This window comes from Oryx dammah, unplaced genomic scaffold (genome assembly GCF_014754425.2).
Source record: "Oryx dammah isolate SB20612 unplaced genomic scaffold, SCBI_Odam_1.1 HiC_scaffold_1, whole genome shotgun sequence".
Lineage (NCBI taxonomy): Eukaryota > Metazoa > Chordata > Mammalia > Artiodactyla > Bovidae > Oryx > Oryx dammah.
The window spans coordinates 22,859,546-22,879,474 of record NW_024070185.1 but is presented as its reverse complement, the minus strand read 5'-3'; the positions used below and the strand labels follow the sequence as shown (position 1 = coordinate 22,879,474).

General features: G+C 40.2%; 1 protein-coding gene across 1 annotated transcript in view; it reads left to right on the top strand.

Moving 5' to 3' along the window:
* FOCAD (focadhesin) overlaps positions 1-19,929 on the top strand; it is a 294,818-nt gene that overhangs the window by 252,327 nt on the left and 22,562 nt on the right. Inside the window, exons 33-35 of the mRNA XM_040238382.1 lie at positions 1,063-1,134; positions 2,423-2,525; positions 4,853-4,933. Of these exons, the coding sequence (XP_040094316.1) occupies positions 1,063-1,134; positions 2,423-2,525; positions 4,853-4,933 (256 nt within the window). The remainder of the gene's footprint in view (positions 1-1,062; positions 1,135-2,422; positions 2,526-4,852; positions 4,934-19,929) is intronic.

The window sequence follows — 19,929 nt, the reverse complement described above, 5'->3', positions numbered from 1 at the left end:
GTTACACTGGGCTCTCTGGTGTCTTTATATATGCTCTTGGCCAAGAATTCTTTTTATAGAAATTTGTTCCTTGTTTTATTTGGGTTATAGGAGTTAAACCTAGTCAACTTATATACTTTCCATAAAGTTCTCTGCCTGAGGAAAGCAAATGGATTCTAAGAAATTTCAAGAATTTGAAATAGGAAACTCCACTTTGCATCTGTAATGTTTAAATATGTATCTATGTAATTATGCTTTCTATAAACTTTAAAAGTTTCTAAAAACTTTAAAAGCTTTTCTACTGTAGACTTGAAAGAAAGTGAATGTGTTAGTCTCTCGGTAACGTCTGACTCTTTGTGACCCCAAGAACTATCGTCCTCCAGGCTCCTCTGTCCATGGAATTCTCTAGGCAAGAGTACTGGAGTGGGTTGCTATTCCCTTCTCCAGGGGATCTTCCCGACCCAGGCACTGAACTCGAGTGTCCTGATTGCAGGCAGATTCTTTACCTTCTGAACCACCAGGGAAGCCCATATGTATGTATAAATTTACAAGTAATTCTAAGGCATTCCTTTGTTCATACAGTAAAGGTATATTAAGTGATTGCTACTTGCCACACTGAACTGGCCCTAGGATATCAGTAATTTAATAAAACATGGATCTTGCCCTCAAGGAGCTCACGGTTTTTGTTTTTGAAATATAAGGACATAAGTTATTCCATTGGAGAAGGCAATGGCACCCCACTCCAGTACTCTTGCCTGGAAAATCCCATGGATGGAGGAGCCTGGAAGGCTGCAGCGTCCATGGGGTTGCTAATAGTCAGATACGACTGAGCGACTTCACTTTCATTTTTCACTTTCATGCATTGGAGAAGGAAATGGCAACCCACTCCAGTGTTCTTGCCTGGAGAATCCCAGGGACGGGGGAGCCTGGTGGGCTGCCGTCTATGGGGTCTCACAGAATCGGACACGACTGAAGTGACTTAGAAGAAGAAGAAGTTATTCCATAGCTTAGATGTTGACAGCTCATATGGTGGGGGTATCATTATCTACTTTTTTGAATGGTTATTTCTCCTTTTTCTTTCAGCTGAAGTCAGAAGCCATCCAGTCCTCTCAGTCTCAAGGCAGACTTAATGAAGTCATTAGAACTTTAACTCAGGTGAGAAGAATTTCAAGTCCTTAAGTGGAATTTCAGATCCTTTCAAATCCTTATTCCCCTTTGTTATCTTTTTCTCTCTCATGATACAAACTGTCTTACATAGAAAACGGGGAAATCTCTGGTTATTCATGGTGAGTTCCAGGGGCAGTGGAAAACCGCTTAGGGCCCTGTATTTGCTGACCAAAATACACCACCTCTGGAAAAAAAGAAAGCTGGAATTATTGAGTTAACTTAAGTTGCTTTGGTTTCTCTTAAAAATTAAAACCTGACCCTGCAAAGAATGTTAGGCCCTCCAGACAAGGAAAAATAGAAGGCAGTCAAAGGGTAGGGCAGATAACTAAGCTGAATGGTCAAGAGGCACTAGTTTAGATGTCACTAAAAGTATTTGGGTGAATAATTGTCAGAGTTATTCTTGGCTAAAGAATAAAAATGTCCATCTGCTTAGAAATGATTTTATATTTTCAGATTTTTGTTTAAAACGTCATGACATTCATTGAATGGAAGAAGCTAAAAAAATATCACTGAGGCTCCTCTCAGCCTGAAGCAGCTGCTACTCACATGCAGTCATATTTCTTTATAAGTGTTCTTATTTTCTCTGCATAGTTGCATTCTTACCACATGAGAACTTTGTGTCCTAGGCTTTCACCTGGCATACTTGTTTGTCTTTTTGTGTGTGTGTAAAATATAGCTAGTTATAATACTCACCACATGAAGAAGTTATAGTAATTCATGCCTTTGAAAGCAAACAAATCCTGGAACAGAAGAAACTGTCTTTTGCATGTATGAATGTAAATATTCTCAAAAAATTCCTGAAACTTACATTGCTATCACTTGGGTAAAAAAAAACTATAAATGAAAAATATTATTTAAAAGATCATATTATGAATGGTAAAATAGTAATAGAGCACTGTTTAAAGAACAGAACCAAATAATATCTCCTTCTACTTTTAAACCTATTTTAGTCCTAAGCAACTATCATTTTGGATTTTCTTTTCCCATTTTTTGAAAACTCCTTTAGACCAGTCTGACTCAGTGAAATCTGAGACAATCACTGATCCCTTCTGTCATGACCGATAGATTAATTCATTTTCATTCAGCAACACTTATTGATCACCTCTGTGTCCCACATTTAGTGTACTACACAGAGGAGAGTACATCTTGTCATAGAACTTCTCATTACCAGCCAAGCTACCACCTCACAAAAGATTAGCGGCCTTCTGTGTGTGGCCTTTTATTGAGTGGAATTTGTATCTTGCCCATCGTTGAACTGTTGACATTTCATTCATAGGTCATCAGTGTGTCTGGGGTGATTGGTCTTCAGTCAAATGCCATCTGGCTTCTAGGACATCTTCATCTGTCTACTCTGTCCTCAAGTCAAAGTAGAACCTCGGGTAAGATTGGAGTCATAGACCATGGGAGCTGGAAGGAGGTGCTGACATGGGGCTGTCTACTTTGTTAAGAGCGTTAATTTTCACAGCCACCCTCAGGGCTGCGCGTTACTGTCCCTCTTTTACATCAGAGGAAGATGGACCATGGAGAAGTCTCCTGACTTGCCCAGGGTTACACAGCAGTTAAGTGGGAAATACACGGTTTGAAATCAGATCTGTCAGCCGCCAAAGCCTGTGCTCTTTTCACTCTCCCTCTCTTCCTTCCTTAGAGATCAGTTGAGATGTTGGGTCTAACACCGTATTTTACAAAGAACCTAAGACTCAGGAAGATTACATGACATAGGTACAAGCTTAGTGAGAAATCAGAAACTAGGAATCAGATCCTTGAAGCCTGGAACAGAGTTCTTTTTACTTGCTTAGATGTAATCTAGTTTGCCTAACATTCCTGTTTCATTAAAAGACTCCTCATATGGCTGGAGCTCTTCTGGCCACTGCACTGAGAAAAGACTGAGGTAAGTACTTTTAAAGATGTGCATCTCCTTGGCCTTGGAATTAAAATCCTAGGTCTTAATGCAACAAGATTTTTTCTATTTCTATTGCTTTTTAATAAAAGCAATAAAAATATTTGCAGTTCCCACATGCTTAATTTATGTATGTACTTGGAGATTTTCTGGGGAAGACATCGGTGTAATACACTGGGACCTATATCTGCTCCTTGCTCTTTATAGAATTTTGACCACTAGCTCCCTTGGACTCAGGCCAGGGAGGTTTAGGTACCAAAGATTCCTCATTAAAACCTAGTTTCACATATCCCCTGACAGGAAGTCTACCGACAGCACTACCAGAAATGTGGGCCACTGTTTCCCTGTAATTACTGTTTCCCTGCCTTTCAGTCACTCCTTAGCTATAGAAATAGGGCATGGTTCCACAGCATTCCCCACATAATGAGCTTTATACATTTAAAAGCTGTCATACTGTGAAGTGAAGTGAAGGTTGCTCAGTTGTGTCCAACTCTGTGCAACCACACGGACTGTAGACTGCCAGGCTCCCCTGTCCGTGGAATTCTCCCTTCTGTCCGTGGAATTCTCCCTTCTGTCCATAGAATTCTCCCTTCTGTCCATGGAATTCTCCCTTCTGTCCATGGAATTCTCCAGGCAAGGATTCTGGAGTGGGCAGGAATACTGCTGTTCCCTTCTCCAGGGGATCTTCCCAACCCAGGGATCGAACACAGGTCTCCCTCATTGCAGGCAGATTCTTTACCAGGGAAGCCCAAGAATACTGGAGAGGGTAGCCTATCCCTTCTCCAGGGGATCTTCCCGGCCCAGGAATCGAACCAGGGTCTCCTGCATTGTAGGCGGATTCTTTACCAACTGAGATACCAGAGACGCTGTCATATTGAAACTGGAAAAAGAAAATAAAAACATTGTCATATTGGAAACCCTTGGTAATGCTAGTCCTGAAGGACAGTGGTCTCTCAATGTCCTGGTAAAAATAGCATGTTTATGTCAGGCTTTTGCTTTTTTACATAGGCTTGTCATTGTTATGCTATGGGCTACATAGTCTGGCCCACATATATTCAAGGTCAGTTGTAGTGAATCATCTTACACTCAGGTTCTTTGGAGCAAAATGACTGTGTGTCTGGAAAAGTACAACTGCTCATTTCTGATGGAATTTTCCAGTGGAGCCATCTATCCCAGTCAAAACCATCTCATGAAACAATATGGGGAACCAGGAGGAAAAGAATCTAGGAAACTCCCAGGACTCAATTAGCATAAATGTCACTGCTTTGCTATTTCAGGTCAGCAGGCACATCTGGTTTTTTGTATGTGTTGGTCACATAGAGGTCCCTGTCTCATGAAGTAAGAGTGGCTAGCATTAATACTAATGGACGTATTTCCATGGTTCATGTATCTGACTCAGGATGCCCTTGATAGCCCATAGAATGGTGGTCTCAGCTTAGAAGTCCAGCTTAGGACTCCTTGCTGACACAGAGGAGGTCACTGGATTGGAGTTCATTGATATGTCAAAGTGGAAAAGGGTGGTGGTGTTTTTTTTAAACACTTCAGTACAATTTTCGCCTTCTGTGGTTTTTCCCAGCCCCTCCCAGATCTACCACCATTTTAGATTTGCTTGTATAGTCTCAGTGATTACTTCAAGGCCAGCCACTTAATCTAATAGAATTAGTTGCAACCACAGAGTACTGTTCTGAGATTAATGGCATAAACATCTCCGCTCTGTCTCTAGGTTGATATGGCAGCATGAGAGCATTATCTTTCCTTCATTAGTCCTGCCAAGTTCATGGTTAATTTGATCATTTTCTGTCTCCACAGTGCCTACTGACTACAGCTATTTGCCTGAAAGCAGTTTTATTAGAGCAGCCATTGGCTTCTTCGTTACGGGAGGAAAAAAAGGCAAGTGAGCACATTTCTTGAACTCTTTCTTTCTACCTGTTAAGTTTGTATGCCCTAAGCTTGCTTCTGTAGATTGCTGCTGCTTGCTGCTGCTGCTAAGTCGCTTCAGTCGTGTCCGACTCTGTGCGACCCCATAGACGGCAGCCCACCAGGCTCCCCCATCCCTGGGATTCTAGGCAAGAACACTGGAGTGGGTTGCCATTTCCTTCTCCAATGCATGAAAGTGAAATGTGAAAGTGAAGTCGCTCAGTTGTGTCTGACTCTTAGCGACCCCATGGACTGCAGCCCACCAGGCTCCTCCATCCATGGGATTTTCCAGGCAAGAGTACTGGAGTGGGGTGCCATCGCCTTCTTCTGTAGATTAAACAGTACAAATCTGAAAGGGTGAATCATTCCCCCTGCCAGATCATCTTTGCAGTAGAGCTGACTAGGAGACCAACTACAAAATAAGTAATACACAAACATACATACTGTGTATCCTCCTGAAATTACCAATCTAATATCTAATCTTCCATTTGGCCATTTCAAAAGTATAAGTGCGCATTACTTTTATTGTCAGTTTCAAGTGAGTGTGACCTAAAAAGAGAAAACACACGTTTGTATTACAGGATCTGACTTGGAGGTAGGTCTTCTTGAACTTTGTGTGATCACTCTATGTTGTTGGAATCACTGGCTCTAGTTCTTAATTTTAGTTTGTGTTCTTCTTCTTTGCAATAATGCCTTTGTGATTTTTTGTTGCTGCCACCAACAACCGACAGAGATTTAGTGCTTTTGTTTTTAACTGGAGCCAAAATAATCCCACATAAATTTTTAAGTAAATGTGCGTTAATGCTACACATCTATAAATTTATGCTTTGAGGAAAAAATGGATCCAAACTGAGTGTGTTGTGGCTCAGGAACCAGTTTTATGTAATGTCCTTTCATTGACGTTTTGCTAGTTTCATTCTTCATTGGGCTGATTGTGTCAGTCTGGGCAAAACCGATGCCTGTATTACAACAAATCCATCCAAATTTTAGGGGAAAAGTCTTTAAACAAATTAAAGTGCAGACATCTGGAGGAAGAAAATTTGATTAATGGAGGTCATGGAGGAATAAAATCTTACCATTGGAAGGGACGTTAGAGGTCATGTTTGTTGTCTAAGTTTCTACTGGGTACAGTAATCCCTGGAGCTTCCAAGTTATAAACTACTTTCATAGCTTGGATATAAATTCCCTTAGTTTCTGGAGTTCCAGAATTGTGCTGTTATCCTAGAGTTGTGAGGATGCTAACTTGCTTTTCATATCTTCAGTAAAAGTTGGTATAATGTTACATCATTGTCACACAAGATATGTGTATATATGACCGTGCCATTTATTACACATAATATGGAGTTGTTTATGTATTGCCATAAAGTAAGCTTTTTAAAGTAGATATTGTAGCAGAGATGGCTCCATTAATAGAAAATTGAATTCTTACTAAAGGAATATCTAAAATTTCCATGGCTAGAATAATTCTAGGAACATCTAAAATTTCCATGGCTAGAATAATTCTAGGAACATATATTTTTGCTCTAGTTTTTTGTTGGTTTGTTTTTGTTAGTTTGCTCACTGATATTTTATAAACTTTTAGAATGATGCTAATGTGAGATTTTTCCATGATATATTTCTTATTAGATCTTATTAGATTCTTAAACCAAATGAAACACAGACTCCTTTTCTAGTGACTAAAGTGTCCTTTTGCTGCCTAGATTCATATTTCTTAGCAGAAGTGAATTTTCTCTGAATCTTGTGGAAAATTCTTGATAAAATGTAACATTTTTATGATTGGTCTGTCATGATACAATAGGAAATATTCTGTTCCAAAACTGAAAAAACATCAGGTGAAATTGACATCAGAAATATTATGTAAAATCTTGCTATTAAAGCTATTTGAAGACAAGTAAATGAAGTATTTAAAAAATGCCTTATTACCAATCAGATTTTTGGCATTTTCAGGTTGTGGGAGAGGGCTGCCTTTTTGTCAGGTTTCCTGACTAGATTCCAAGGAAAATCTATTCAGCCTTACACATTACTAATGATGACCCCAGAGGAGTGGGGGCCGTGGGAGGCTGACCTCCGCCTCGGAAACCCATTTACAAAGACAAAACCAGACCCTGCTCTATGGGTCTAAATGGGATGGCCAAATGCGGAGGTGTGCATGCAAACGAGTGTTTTCTTCTTCAATATGCCCAGCTCATTTGAATTTTAATAACTCCCTTCTGAAGCAGCTTTTGAGTTTAAATGTCTGGATGTCACTCATCAGAGCCCAGTGGGGCTGCTGATAGGAAGGATGACAACTTTGGTGAACTCTTTTGAGGAAGAAATGGCTTGAAAGAATGAAAATCATGCTTGGCATAGGCAAAAGGGAGAGAACTTTCGGGATAGCTTGGCTCCATTGCCTCTGTGTGCCATTTAATAACTTACAAGAGGAAGAACCGTGTTACGCGTTATCCTTGATCCACACGTATGCCGGGATGAGATTGGATGAAATGATCTCTATTTTAACCAATCAGATCTGAGACACTGAATATATTAGTCTCGTTCTCATGTTTAGGACTTTTCGCATTTTAGATGCCCACTTTAATACTCATATGATAGAACATACCAGATGTTCATAGTATCCATTCCTTCACACAGGCTTACATTTTTAAAACCATGCCAAATAGATAAAATTCCTTCCATTTTTGAAAGACTTCAGTTAGTTTTGAATATGACTGGTTTTTTGCTATACTCTATAGCATTTTCTTTTCTTCCCTAATAGTCCCTCCTCCTGGCAGATGTAATATTCCTAAACCTTTGTCATCATCATAATCCATTCCTATGGATATTTATTGACTGTGCTGGGCTTAAAATTTGCTTATAATCTAATTCCTCCTATTCTGGAATTATTTTTTTATTCTTAGGGCCCTCTAAGTTTTGGCTCTTATTTTTCCTTCTTTTCTATTCATTTATTCTTTCTCCTGATTTCTGATATTTGTTTTTTCTCAACCTCAGAGTATATTCAGATTTCAAGATTTTTCCTAATTTTAAAATAAAACAATTAAACTGTCTTAAAAGTACTTACTGAAAGTCATCATTTATTTTTGATGATAATATTATATATTGGAGAAGGCAATGGCACCCCACTCCAGTACTCTTGCCTGGAAAATCCCATGGACGGAGGAGCCTGGTGGGCTGCAGTCCATGGGGTCACTAAGAGTCGGACACAACTGAGGGACTTCACTTTGACTTTTCACTTTCATGCATTGGAAAAGGAAATGGGAACCCACTCCATTGTTCTTGCCTGGAGAATCCCAGGAACAGGGGAGCCTGGTGGGCTACCATCTATGGGGTCACACAGAGTCAGACACGACTGAAGCGACTTAGCAGCAATGTTATATATTTCTACCTAATAATTAAGGGGGACTTCCCTGGTGGTCCAATGGCTAAGACTCCGTGCTCGTGGCTCAGCTGGTAAAGAACACGCCTGACCTGTGTTCAATCCCTGGGTTGGGAAGATCCCCTGGAGAAGGGAAAGGCTACCCACTCCAGTATTCTGGCTTAGAGAATTCCACAGACTGTTTAGTTCATGGGGTCAAAAAGAGTTGGACCTGACTAAGCGACTTCACTTTCACTAATAATTTAGGGTTATTTTCTTACCAATTCTCTTGCTAGGGAATATGACTTTCCAAAATTTTTCTACTAGGCTTTAAAGTTTACAGTAAGAAGTATTAATTTAAGGAAAACATTTAAATCCTTAAAATTAAGTCATTATGAATGGCATTTCCTTCTTGACATGGATTCATTGGTCATGATTTGAGTGTATAAGAGTTGGACCTGTACATAAACTATAAGTAGGTAGATTGTCGATTGATCACTTTTGGATTACTAGCATGAGACATAATTGTTGATGAGTCTAACCCAAAGGACAGAATTAGTGAACTCCAAGTATAGAATAAATGATATGAGAAAACTATCCTGTTTTTCTGTTGAAATTATAAAGTTGGTTACCAAAGTATATTATTATTAAGTAGGTTAGTTTATAATAGCTTACCAATACAATTCTTTTTACGAAGTTATTAGAAATGAGCACATGTGTATAACGGGCTTCCCAGGTGGCACTAGTGGTAAAGAATCTGCCTGCCAACTCAGGAGACTCGAGTTCAATCCCTGAGTTGGGAAGATCCCCTGGAGGAGGAAATGGCAACCCATCTAGGATTCTCACCTGGAAGATTCCATGGACAAAGGAGCCTGGCAGGCTATAGTCCATAGGGTCGTGAAGAGTCAGAAACAACTGAACAAAGCAACCTGTATATAACATGAAGTTCAAAAACAGTATGAAGAAAAAGAAAGAATTCCCTGTAATCTCACCACCTAGAGATAGTCTGAATAGATATTCCAGTGTGTGTGCTCTAGCTGTGTGTGTGTTTGATTATATTGCATTATAAAATGTATATTATTTTATTGTCTTTTAAAATATATAACAAGTTTCCATGTAAATGGACATGATCACCACTAATCTCCTGCTTAAGGAGGGTTGGGAAAGTATGAAGAGCATTCTTGCATCGCTCTCTAGACTAGTGTTAATAGAGTATGTTGGGAGAGTATTTAATTTCTATTTTTTGTTGTTGTAAACATCATAAAAATATTTGAAAGAGTAAACAATTATCCCATGGCTTTCGGCGTATGTTAGTTGCTCAGTTGTGTCTGACTCTTTGCCCCATGGACTGTAGCCTGCCACGCTCCTCTGTCCATAGAATTCTCCAGGCAAGAATACTCAAGTGGGTTGCCATTCCCTTCTCCAAGATAACTTCTTGACCCAGGGATCAAACCCAGGTCTCCTGCATTGCAGGCAGATTCTTTACCATCTGAGCCACCAGGGAAACCCTTTCTAACAGCTATTTTCATTTTAAGATTTTACCTTTTAATCTGTTCCTTTTATGTACAGACAATGTTTACATATTTCCCAGTATATATATGCTTTGTATTCTTTAACTTAATATTGTATTGTAAACATTTCACTATTTTCCATATATCTCCATAATTATCATTTTTAAATGACTGTAGAATGTTCTGCCAAGTTGATGAATCATAATTAACCCATTTCCTTATTGGTCATCTAAAATGTTTCCATAATAGAGAATATCCTTGTGAATGTACCACTCCTTAGGATAAATTCTCATCAATTTATAATTAGACTCTGAGGATGTGATGACTGTAAGGATGGCATGGCCTCATTGCTCTTCAGAAGGATTGTATCAGGTTTCAGTACCTCAGCCCTGTATAAATATCATAGCAGCTTGTCAGAGGTTAAAAGCTTGGGAGCCAAACTGCCTGGGTTCATAGCCCACTTACATGGCTTCTCAGCTGTGTCACTTCAGGCAAGCTGCTTAAGTCTGTAAGGCTCAATGGCTTCTGTACAGTGGAAAAAATAATTGAATCTTCTTCCTAGAGTTTTTGTAAGGATTATGAGTTTATGAGTCACTTTATATAACAGTGCTTAGAAAACAAAGAATAAACCCTTTGCAGTTATCATATTACAAAGCAAACCTTCATTTAGGTAAACAAATGACTATAATAAAAGCCAGGCAGGTATAAAATGATGCCTTAAGGCTAATTTGCATTCATTGTCAGAAGGAATGAACATTTTTTTATGTATTTACTATTTGAGATGTGGTTTCTTTTTTTAATTAAATGTTAGACTTTCTTCTGGGGGCTCCCCAGATGGCTTAGCGGTAAAGAATGTGCATGCCGATGCAGGAGACAACAGTAGATGCAGATTCAATCCCTGGGTCGTGAAGATCCCGTACAGCAGGAAATAGCAATCCACTCCAGTATTCTTGCCAGGATAATCCCATGGACAGGGAAGGCTGGTGGACTACAGACCCTGGGGTTGCAAAGAGTCAAACCCGACTAAGCACACACACACAGGGAAGTACATAACCCGACAAGCCGTAAGTAAGAAAAAGAAAATTCCATTATCCCGTTTACATTTTTTTGTAGACTTTCTCATTTAAGGAAAAGCTGCCTGTCCTTCTTTCTGTGCTTCCTTCCTGTCTTTCTTTCTGTCTGTCTTTCTTTCGATATGGACCACTAAACTCCTACTGTATTTAATTATTATTCACTTATTCATTATTTTAAATTGTTCTCAAATTGTTCCCGATTAGATAAGAGCCTCTGACTCTTGTGTCCTTCTGAGATAACCTCATCATTCTTTGAGTACATCCTTTTGTTTATGGCACACAAAGATGTTCTAGGTTCATCTTATTTTATCCTCAGACTTGTAGTAGCCTAAGAACTCACTAAACTGTCTTTTAGTGGAGAATGATAATTAGAAGTCAAGATCTGAGTATAAATTACTACATTGCTACTGAGTTAATCAGTGCTCTAGGCCCTTTCAGTGGACACTTAGAAAGTTTGTTCTCTCTCTTCTTCCCTCCCCTCCCTTCTCTTTCTCTCTCACATATGTCTGTATTTTCGTGTCTAGCTACGTCTGTTGAAAACCATGAATTTACACCAGTATCTCCAAACCAGTATCACCGATTTCCTTCTGCATTTTCCTCTTCTTATTTGTAACCTCCTCTAGAGTTGTAAGAAACCCAGCTCCCGTTATTCTCAATATATTTGCCAGAGTCCTGCTAAACCTGCCTTTCTCTCTCTTGGGCCCTGATTTCCACTGGGCAGCCACCCTGCTTGGCAGCCTTCCTGGTGCTCACGGGCTCAGGGATGTTTTTGTTTCTGGCAACACCAGATGACGTACTTGGTCCTAAGACAGAACATCCTACCAACTCCTGTATCTGACTGAACCATCAGAATCACCAGCTATTGTCAACAGCTATCTTGATTAGCAATGCAGACAGAGGATGAGATGGTTGGATGGCATCACCCGATTTGATGGACATGAGTTTGAGCAAACTCCGGGGGTTGGTGATAGAGAGGGAAGCCTGGCATGCTGCAGTCCGTGGGGTCACAAAGAGTCAGACATGACTGAGCTACTGAACTGAACTGTACTGATCTTGATTATATAGTGGTTCCTGGCAAGGGGCTTAGCATCTGCAAAAATATGCCTGCTGTCTTTATATTGTCTACCTGTGTTTCCTAAGGCCTTTTCTAGAAAATTCCTACTCATCCTTTCCATCTTGTTTTAAAATCCTTTCCTCAGTAGAAGGCGAGGGAGGATTCCCAGACGTTCCCAGATAAGTATAGATTTGCTGTGTGATCCATTCCTTTATGTTTTTTGTAGTACTTTACATATGTGTAATTATCTGCTTAATTATCCCTGATTCTTTGTTTAAAGTCCATCTTTCCCATTAGACTGTAATTTCCTCAAGGGCAGGAAGAGCTTCTGTGTTTAATCCTAAATGCTTAGTATAGAGTACTTGGCGTATTAACAGTTTTCAAATATCTGTTGTTCTGCTTTAATCATGTACACACACACACACACACACACACACACATTTCTTCTAAACAGTGCTAAAGATGGAGAAGGTAAAGATACAGCCACACTATATAAGTGACATCATTGCTGGTGATGGAGCCTAGACACACCAGCAACTGTTAGCCTACTTGTTACCAGACTTTTCCTATAAGGGTTACGCATGTACATTATAGCATTGAGATCGGATCCTCTGCGTAGCCAAAGTATGTGTGATAATGGGTCCTGTTGTAATGCATTATGTTCGGATATGCCATTTATATCAGGGTTCTTTGAAGCTGTCAACTGGGTGAGGGATTTAAAGCAACTTTGTACCCAGATTTTAAAACATCTGGATCCTTTTAACAAATACTGTTGGGCCTTTTGAGTTCCAAATCCATTGTCTATAAAGCATTCCAGTATTTCTTTTTATCTAAGGCACTTGTGTGACAGACGGAGCTCTGTAATAAGGGAACTGATCATTCCCATACCCTAGGTATGGATTCTTGTGTCTGATGCTGATGATCTCTGGGGAGACTCTGACTCTGACTCTGACTCTGTTCTCCTGTTTTAGGGCTACTTCTCTCTCCATACCTCCCCTCACATGCTTAGAACCACCAGGTATTTTCTCCATTCCTCACATCTACTCTAATTTCTTTCATTCCAGTTAGTGTCAGAATTAGTTACCTGTAAATATAGTGAAAAATTCTGTGTGATTCTAGCTCTGTTAGTCCATACTAATTCTCTGCTTTTTAGAAAAGTGGAAGATGTATTGCATGATAGCACTCACTGGGTATTCTGTGCTCCGTTTGACAAGTTCTGCTTGTTTCTGACACTTGCTTGTATATTGTTTTGTTTGTTAGTCACTCAGTCTGACTGAGTTGCTCAGTTAGTCAGGTCTGACTCTGCCACCCCATGGACTGTGACCCACCAGGCTCCTCTGTCCATGGAATTCTCCAGGCAGGAATACAGGAGTGGGTTGCCATTTCCTTCTCCAGGGGATCTTTCCAACCCAGAGGTTGAACCCACGTCTCCCACATTGCAGGCAGATTCTTTACCATCTGAGCCACTGAAATGTTGTTACTGAACCATGAAAGACACTGGGATTCTTGGCCTCCGGAGGAGAAGAATTCAATTCGGGGCCAGAGACGAGGCTTGATTGCTCAGAGCTTTTGTGTAATAAAATTTTATTAAAGTGTAAAGTATAGATATCTTCCCTTGGAGCTTAGTCGGTAAAGAATGTGTCTGCAATGCAGGAGACTTGGGTTCAATTCCTGGGTTGGGAAGAACCCCTGGAGAAGGGAATGGCAACCCACTCCAGTATTCTTACCTGGAGAATCCCTGTGGACAGAGGAGCCTGGCAGGCTATAGTCCATGGGGTCGCGAGAGTCAGACACCACTTAGCTACTAAACTACCACCAAAGTATAAAAGAGGTAGAGAAAGCTTCTGACATAGACATCAGAAGGGGGCAGAAAGTGCCCCCCTGCTAGTCTTTATATGGATCTTATATAGCTACTAGAAAGCTGTTAATTATAGAAAGGAGATTTCTCAAAACTGAGAGTGGCACCAGGCCCCTCACCCACAACATGCATTTTGAGATAACACTGGCACCAGGTGAGTCATCCCAGGCCATAAAATGATTAGATTAGGAGAACAATGTATGAGTAAAACATACAGGTTTGTCAAATAGGTTCAGAGTCTTAGGTGGAACTGACTTGAAAGAGTCTAGGGTAAATACATAGTTCATTAACATAGCTTAAGACAAACATTTCCATAAGAAAAACACATTGGTTAGCTCAAGGTTTGAGAAAAGTTCAGGTGGAGCCAGGTGTCATCATGGCAACAAAGAATTTTAAGATATACCTCCTTTTAAATTTGTATCAGTTCAGTTGCTCAGTCGCGTCCGACTCTTTGCGACCCCATGAACGCCAGGCCTCCCTGTTCATCACCAACTCCCGGAATTCACTCAGACTCACGTCCATCGAGTCCGTGATGCCATCCAGCCATCTCATCCTCGGTCGTCCCCTTCTCCTCCTGCCCCCAGTTCCTCCCAGCATCAAAGTCTTTTCCAATGAGTCAACTTTTTGCATGAGGTGGCCAAAGTATTGGAGTTTCAGCTTCAGAATCAGTCCTTCCAAAGAATACCCAGGACTGATCTCCTTTAGAATGGACTGGTTGGATCTCCTTGCAGTCCAAGGTACTCTCAAGAGTCTTCTCCAATACCACAGTTCAAAAGCATCAATTCTTCAGTGCTCAGCTTTCTTCACAGTCCAACTCTCACATCCATTCATGACCACTGGAAAAACCATAGCTTTGACTAGACGGACCTTAGTCGGCAAAGTAATGTCTCTGCTTTTTAATATGCTGTCTAGCTTGGTCATAACTTTCCTTCCAAGGAGTAAGTGTCTTTTAATTTCATGGCTGCAGTCACCATCTGCAGTGATTTTGGAGCCCCCCAAAATAAAGTCTGACACTGTTTCCACTGTTTCCCCATCTATTTCCCATGAAGTGATGGGACCAGATGCCATGATCTTCGTTTTCTGAATGTTGAGCTTTGAGCCAACTTTTTCACTCTCTTCTTTCACTTTTATCAAGAGGCTTTTTAGTTCCTCTTCACTTTCTGCCATAAGGGTGATGTCATCTGCATATCTGAGCTTATTGATATTTCTCCCGGCAATCTTGATTCCAGCTTGTGGTTCTTCCAGTCCAGCGTTTCTCATGATGTACTCTGCATATAAGTTAAATTTGTATAGAGAAGGGGAAAAAATTCAACACTTGTTGGTTTCCTCCTGCCGATTAAGAGATAAGAAATGTCTGAGGCTTGCAGCCTGTTTCCTCCATTTGGAGACTATTAGGTCAGTTCTAAAGAGTATAGAAACAACATACAAAGTGTATAGATAGCAATGTGCAGGTACTGGTGAAAGTTCTGTTGTCCTGTCAAGGGAGAGCTCATTGTCTAAGCAATAAGTGAAGTGAAGTGAAAGTCGCTCAGTCGTGTCCAACCCTTTGTGACCCCATGGACTATACAATCCATGGAATTTTCTAGGCCAGAATACTGGAGCGGGTAGCCTTTCCCTTCTCCAGGGGATCTTCCCAACCCAGGGATCAAACCCATGTCTCCCACATTGCAGGGGGATTTTTTACCAGCTGAGCCACAAGGGAAGCCCCTAAACAATAAAGGATCTAGAAAATAGTCATATTTCACATTGAGTCCTGGTTTAGAGGACAGGTTTAATGTCTTCCCTGATTCTCTAGATCCTCTGGAAACTGCAGATTTCCTAGTGAATTCTGTAGAAGGAACTGGGATATAATTATAAAAACACTTGATCTGAGAAAAAATGTAATAGAAATCTGCTTATGAATTAAAAGATTTCCAATATAGAACTGGATTTATGTCCTTAGTAGGAGAGAAGAATAATTCTATGCCCAGATTGTCACTATCCTATCTGCCAATTCATCAGACTACTTCTGTGAATTGTGAGCCAAAAGTCCCCCAAAAGGCATCTTAAATTTTGTTGTTGTTATTGTTGTTTTGTGAAATCAAAGACCCCAATTTGCAGCCAACTTTGTGTGTGGACAGTCACCACGTGTTTGCAATCAGTATAGAGTTATGGGAATACCCAACCAGGTAATTCCTATCACAGCATTTTTTTTAATCACGCCTGATTGTTCCTTGTCTGTCCGTCCTCTCCCTAGAATGTCAGCTCCATGCTGACCTCTTCTGCCATGTCCAACACAGTTTCCACTGTCTGGTAGCTAGTATATCCTTAGTTGAATAAGTGAATGTGTTTGTGAATATATTTACTTTTTCTTGGTGAGAAATTCTTCTCCACGTAATGGCAATAGCTGACTCCTTGATAGTATCTCCTGTACTCCTAGTATTACATCACAAGGTGGAGTAGAAATAAAGCTGGTAACACAGCATAGAAGAGTGGCAGGCATGATGAGCTTTTCCCATTTTCAAAAAGCAAAAAAGTGTTGGCAGGGAGAAAAACAGCACTGGAAAGCACACTACTAATTTTACCTTCCCAAGTCAGCAGAGGCAAAGATAAGGAGGTTTGTTGGTGACTACCAAGAAAACATGCTGATCCTTGAGATAGCTGAAGTTCTAAAACATCAGAGAAAGGCCTGGCTTAGAAGGATGGGTTTACTAGTCATCAATGCATAAGTAGTCTGTGAATCTATGAGTAAAAGAGCGTAGGCAGTGATAGAAATTATGTTACAGTGCTTTTTATTATAGAAAACAGTGACTCGCTTCAAATGACTCAATATTTACTGCAAGGATTCATAGGTTTCTCAGAAATATAAGGACAGAAACTATTCTCAACCCTCAGAGTATCAGAGGCAGAAAGATATCAGGCATCAAGACTTCATCTTGCTCTTTCTGTCTGCCTTGCCAGGGTTGCATCGTATCATGGATCCTGCCTTTCATCCCAAAGACTGCTTCATCCCTTTCTCTTCTTTTGTGTTTGTGTGTGTGCTGAAATACATAACATAAAATTTACCATTGTAACCATTTTAAAGTCTACAATTCAGTGGCATTTAGTACATTCACAATATTATGCACCTCTCACCAGTATCAAATTGCAGAACAATGTTCATCACCCCCAATCCAATTTATTTTTTTCCTTTTGCTGCTCATGTTTTTGGTCATTCCTAAGAATCCATGACCAGATCAATAGACTTATCTTTATGTTTTCTTCTAAGAGTTTTACAGTTTCTTGTATTATCACTTTAAGTTCATTTTTCTGTATGGTATTAGTATTAGTAGGGATCCAGCTTCATTATTCGGAGAAGGCAATGGCACCCCACTCCAGTACTCTTGCCTGGAAAATCCCATGGGCGGAGGAGCCTGGTAGGCAGCAGTAGGTTGCTAAGAGTTGGATACGACTGAGCGACTTCACTTTCACTTTTCACTTTCATGCATTGGAGAAGGACATGGCAACCCACTCCAGTGTTCTTGCCTGGAGAATCCCAGGGACGGGGGAGCCTTGTGGGCTGCGGTCTATGGGATCACACTGAGTCGGACACACTGAAGCGACTTAGCAGCAGCAGCTTCATTATTTGCATGTGAATATCCAGTCATCCCAGCAGTGTTTGTTGAAGAGACACCTTCTTTCTTCTATTGAGTGGTCTTAGCACCCTTGTCAAAAGTCAATTACCATAAATGTTTGGGTTTATTTCTGGCCTCCCAATTCTATTCCATTTTTAATATATGTCGAACCTTAGATTTGCCGGTACCACACTGTTTTGATTACTATAGCTGTGTGGTAAGTTTTGAAATTGGTATGTGTGTGAGTCCTTTAAGTTTTTCTTTTTTGAAATTGTTTTGACTATTTGGGCCCCCTTTGCAATCTCATATAAATTTGACAATCAGCTTTTCCATTTCTGCAAAAAAAAAAAAGTTGTTGAAATTTTATAGGTATTGAGTCTGTAGATAGCTTTCATCTAGGTTATCAAATTTGTTGGCATAGGACTTGTCTACATAGAGCCTCCAGCATTTCACAAAAGGTAATTCAGATTTTCCTGCCCCAGCACTGTTCAAGCAGCATTCTCCACTCTGAGTTTCTGCTCAGATAAGCCACTTCTCCCTGTATTCATCTGTTTGTCTCTTTGGTTTTAGAGACAGCATCTTGCCCTGTGCTTTTCGCTTTCTTAAGGATTCAAGAGAGTTGTTGATTCTTCAGTCTGTTTAGCTTTTTACATTTATAATAGAGTGGTAATTGCCAAGCTCTTACATGTAGAACTGAAAACCAAAAGTCCCCCTTTTTTAAACTTTTTTAAGTATAAAAAACATAAAATTTACCATCATAACCATTTTTAAGAATACATTTATATAGGGTTACACTATATTCACATCATTGTGAAACTAATCTCTGGAATGTTTTTATCTTGCAAAACTGAAACTTTGTACCCATTAAGCAAGAACTATGCTTTCTTCCTTTCCTGATCCTGGTAACCACCCTACTTGCTGGATTTAAGTGGAATCATAGCATTTGGAAGAAAAGCTATGATCAACCTAGACACCATATTAAAAAGCAGAGACATTACTTTGCCAACCAAGGTCCATCTAGTCAAAGCCATGGTTTTCCAGTAGTCATGTATGGATGTGAAAATTAAAAACTGAGCACCAAAGACTTGATGCCTTTGAACTGTGGTGTTCGAAAGGAATGGGCTTCCCTGATAGCTTCCCTGATTCCCAGTTGGTAAAGAATCTGACTGTAATGTGGGAAACCTGGGTTCGATCCCTGGATTGGGAAGATCCCCTGGAGAAGGGAAAGGCTACCCACTCCAGTATTCTGACCTAGGAATTCCATACAGTTCATGGGGTTCCAAAGAGTTGGACACAACTGAGCAACTTTCACTTTCACTCCGTGTTTTTCACTTGGAGAAGACTCTTGAGAGTCCCTTGGGCTGCAAGGAGATCAAACCAGTCAATCCTAAAGGAAATCAGTACTAAATATGCATTGCAAGAACTGAGGCCGATGCTGAAGCTCCAATACTTTGGCCACCTGAGGCGAAGAACTGGCTCATTGGAAAAGACCCTGATGCTGGGAAACATTGAAGGCAGGAGGAGAAAGGAATGACAGAGGATAAGATGGTTGGATGGCATCACCGACTCCTTGGACATGAGTTTGAGCAAGCTCTGGGAGTTGGTGATGGACAGGGAAGACTGGCGTGCTACAGTCCATGGGGTCACAAAGAGTCGGACACGACTGAGCAACTGAACTGATATAGCATTTGTCTTATTGCGACTGGTTTATCTCACTTAGCATAGGGTCCTCAAAGTTGAGGACACATTGTAGCATATAACAGCATTTCTTTTCTTTTCAAAGTTGAATACTATTTTACTGTATGTATATATCACCTTTTGTTTATACACTTATCCATCAATGGACATTTGGGGTGCTCTTGGCTATTGTGAATAGTACGAATATAAGCATACAAATGTCTCTTTGAAACTCTACTTTGAATTTTGGAAGTGGGATTGCTAGGTTATAAGGTAGGTCTATTTTAATTTTCTGAGGAGTCATCTTACTGTTTTCCATCATGGTTCTTCTGTTTTATAATCCCACCAAAAGCATATAAGGGTTCTAGTTTCCTCACATTCTTGCCAACACTTGTTATTTTTTTCTTTTCATTCTTTTTTTCCCCAAATAGTAGCCATCCTAATATGTATAAGGTGATATTGTGGTTTTGCTTTGCATTTTTGATGACTAGTAATGTTGAGCATCTTTTCATATCTCTTTTGGCCATTTGTGTACCATCTTTGGGAAAATGTCTATTCAAACTCTGTCCATTTTTGTATGTTTCTCTTTTTCCCTATGCTTCTCATTTCTTCAATTATTTGACCTTTTGTTTATCTGTTTCTGGTTCTGCTTCTCCCGGTTTTTCAACTTCTACTTTGTTCTACGTTTCTTGCTGATTATGCATACACCACCCGCTTTTCTAGGTTCCTTTTGTAGCTAGTTTTCCTTCGCTGACTGCCCCACCTCTGTTTCTGGCTTTTCCAGGGTCTGCTGATTCTGCTGCTTTTTCTACCTTAGCTTCTCCTTTCCCCATGCCTTTCCTTTATACAGCTGG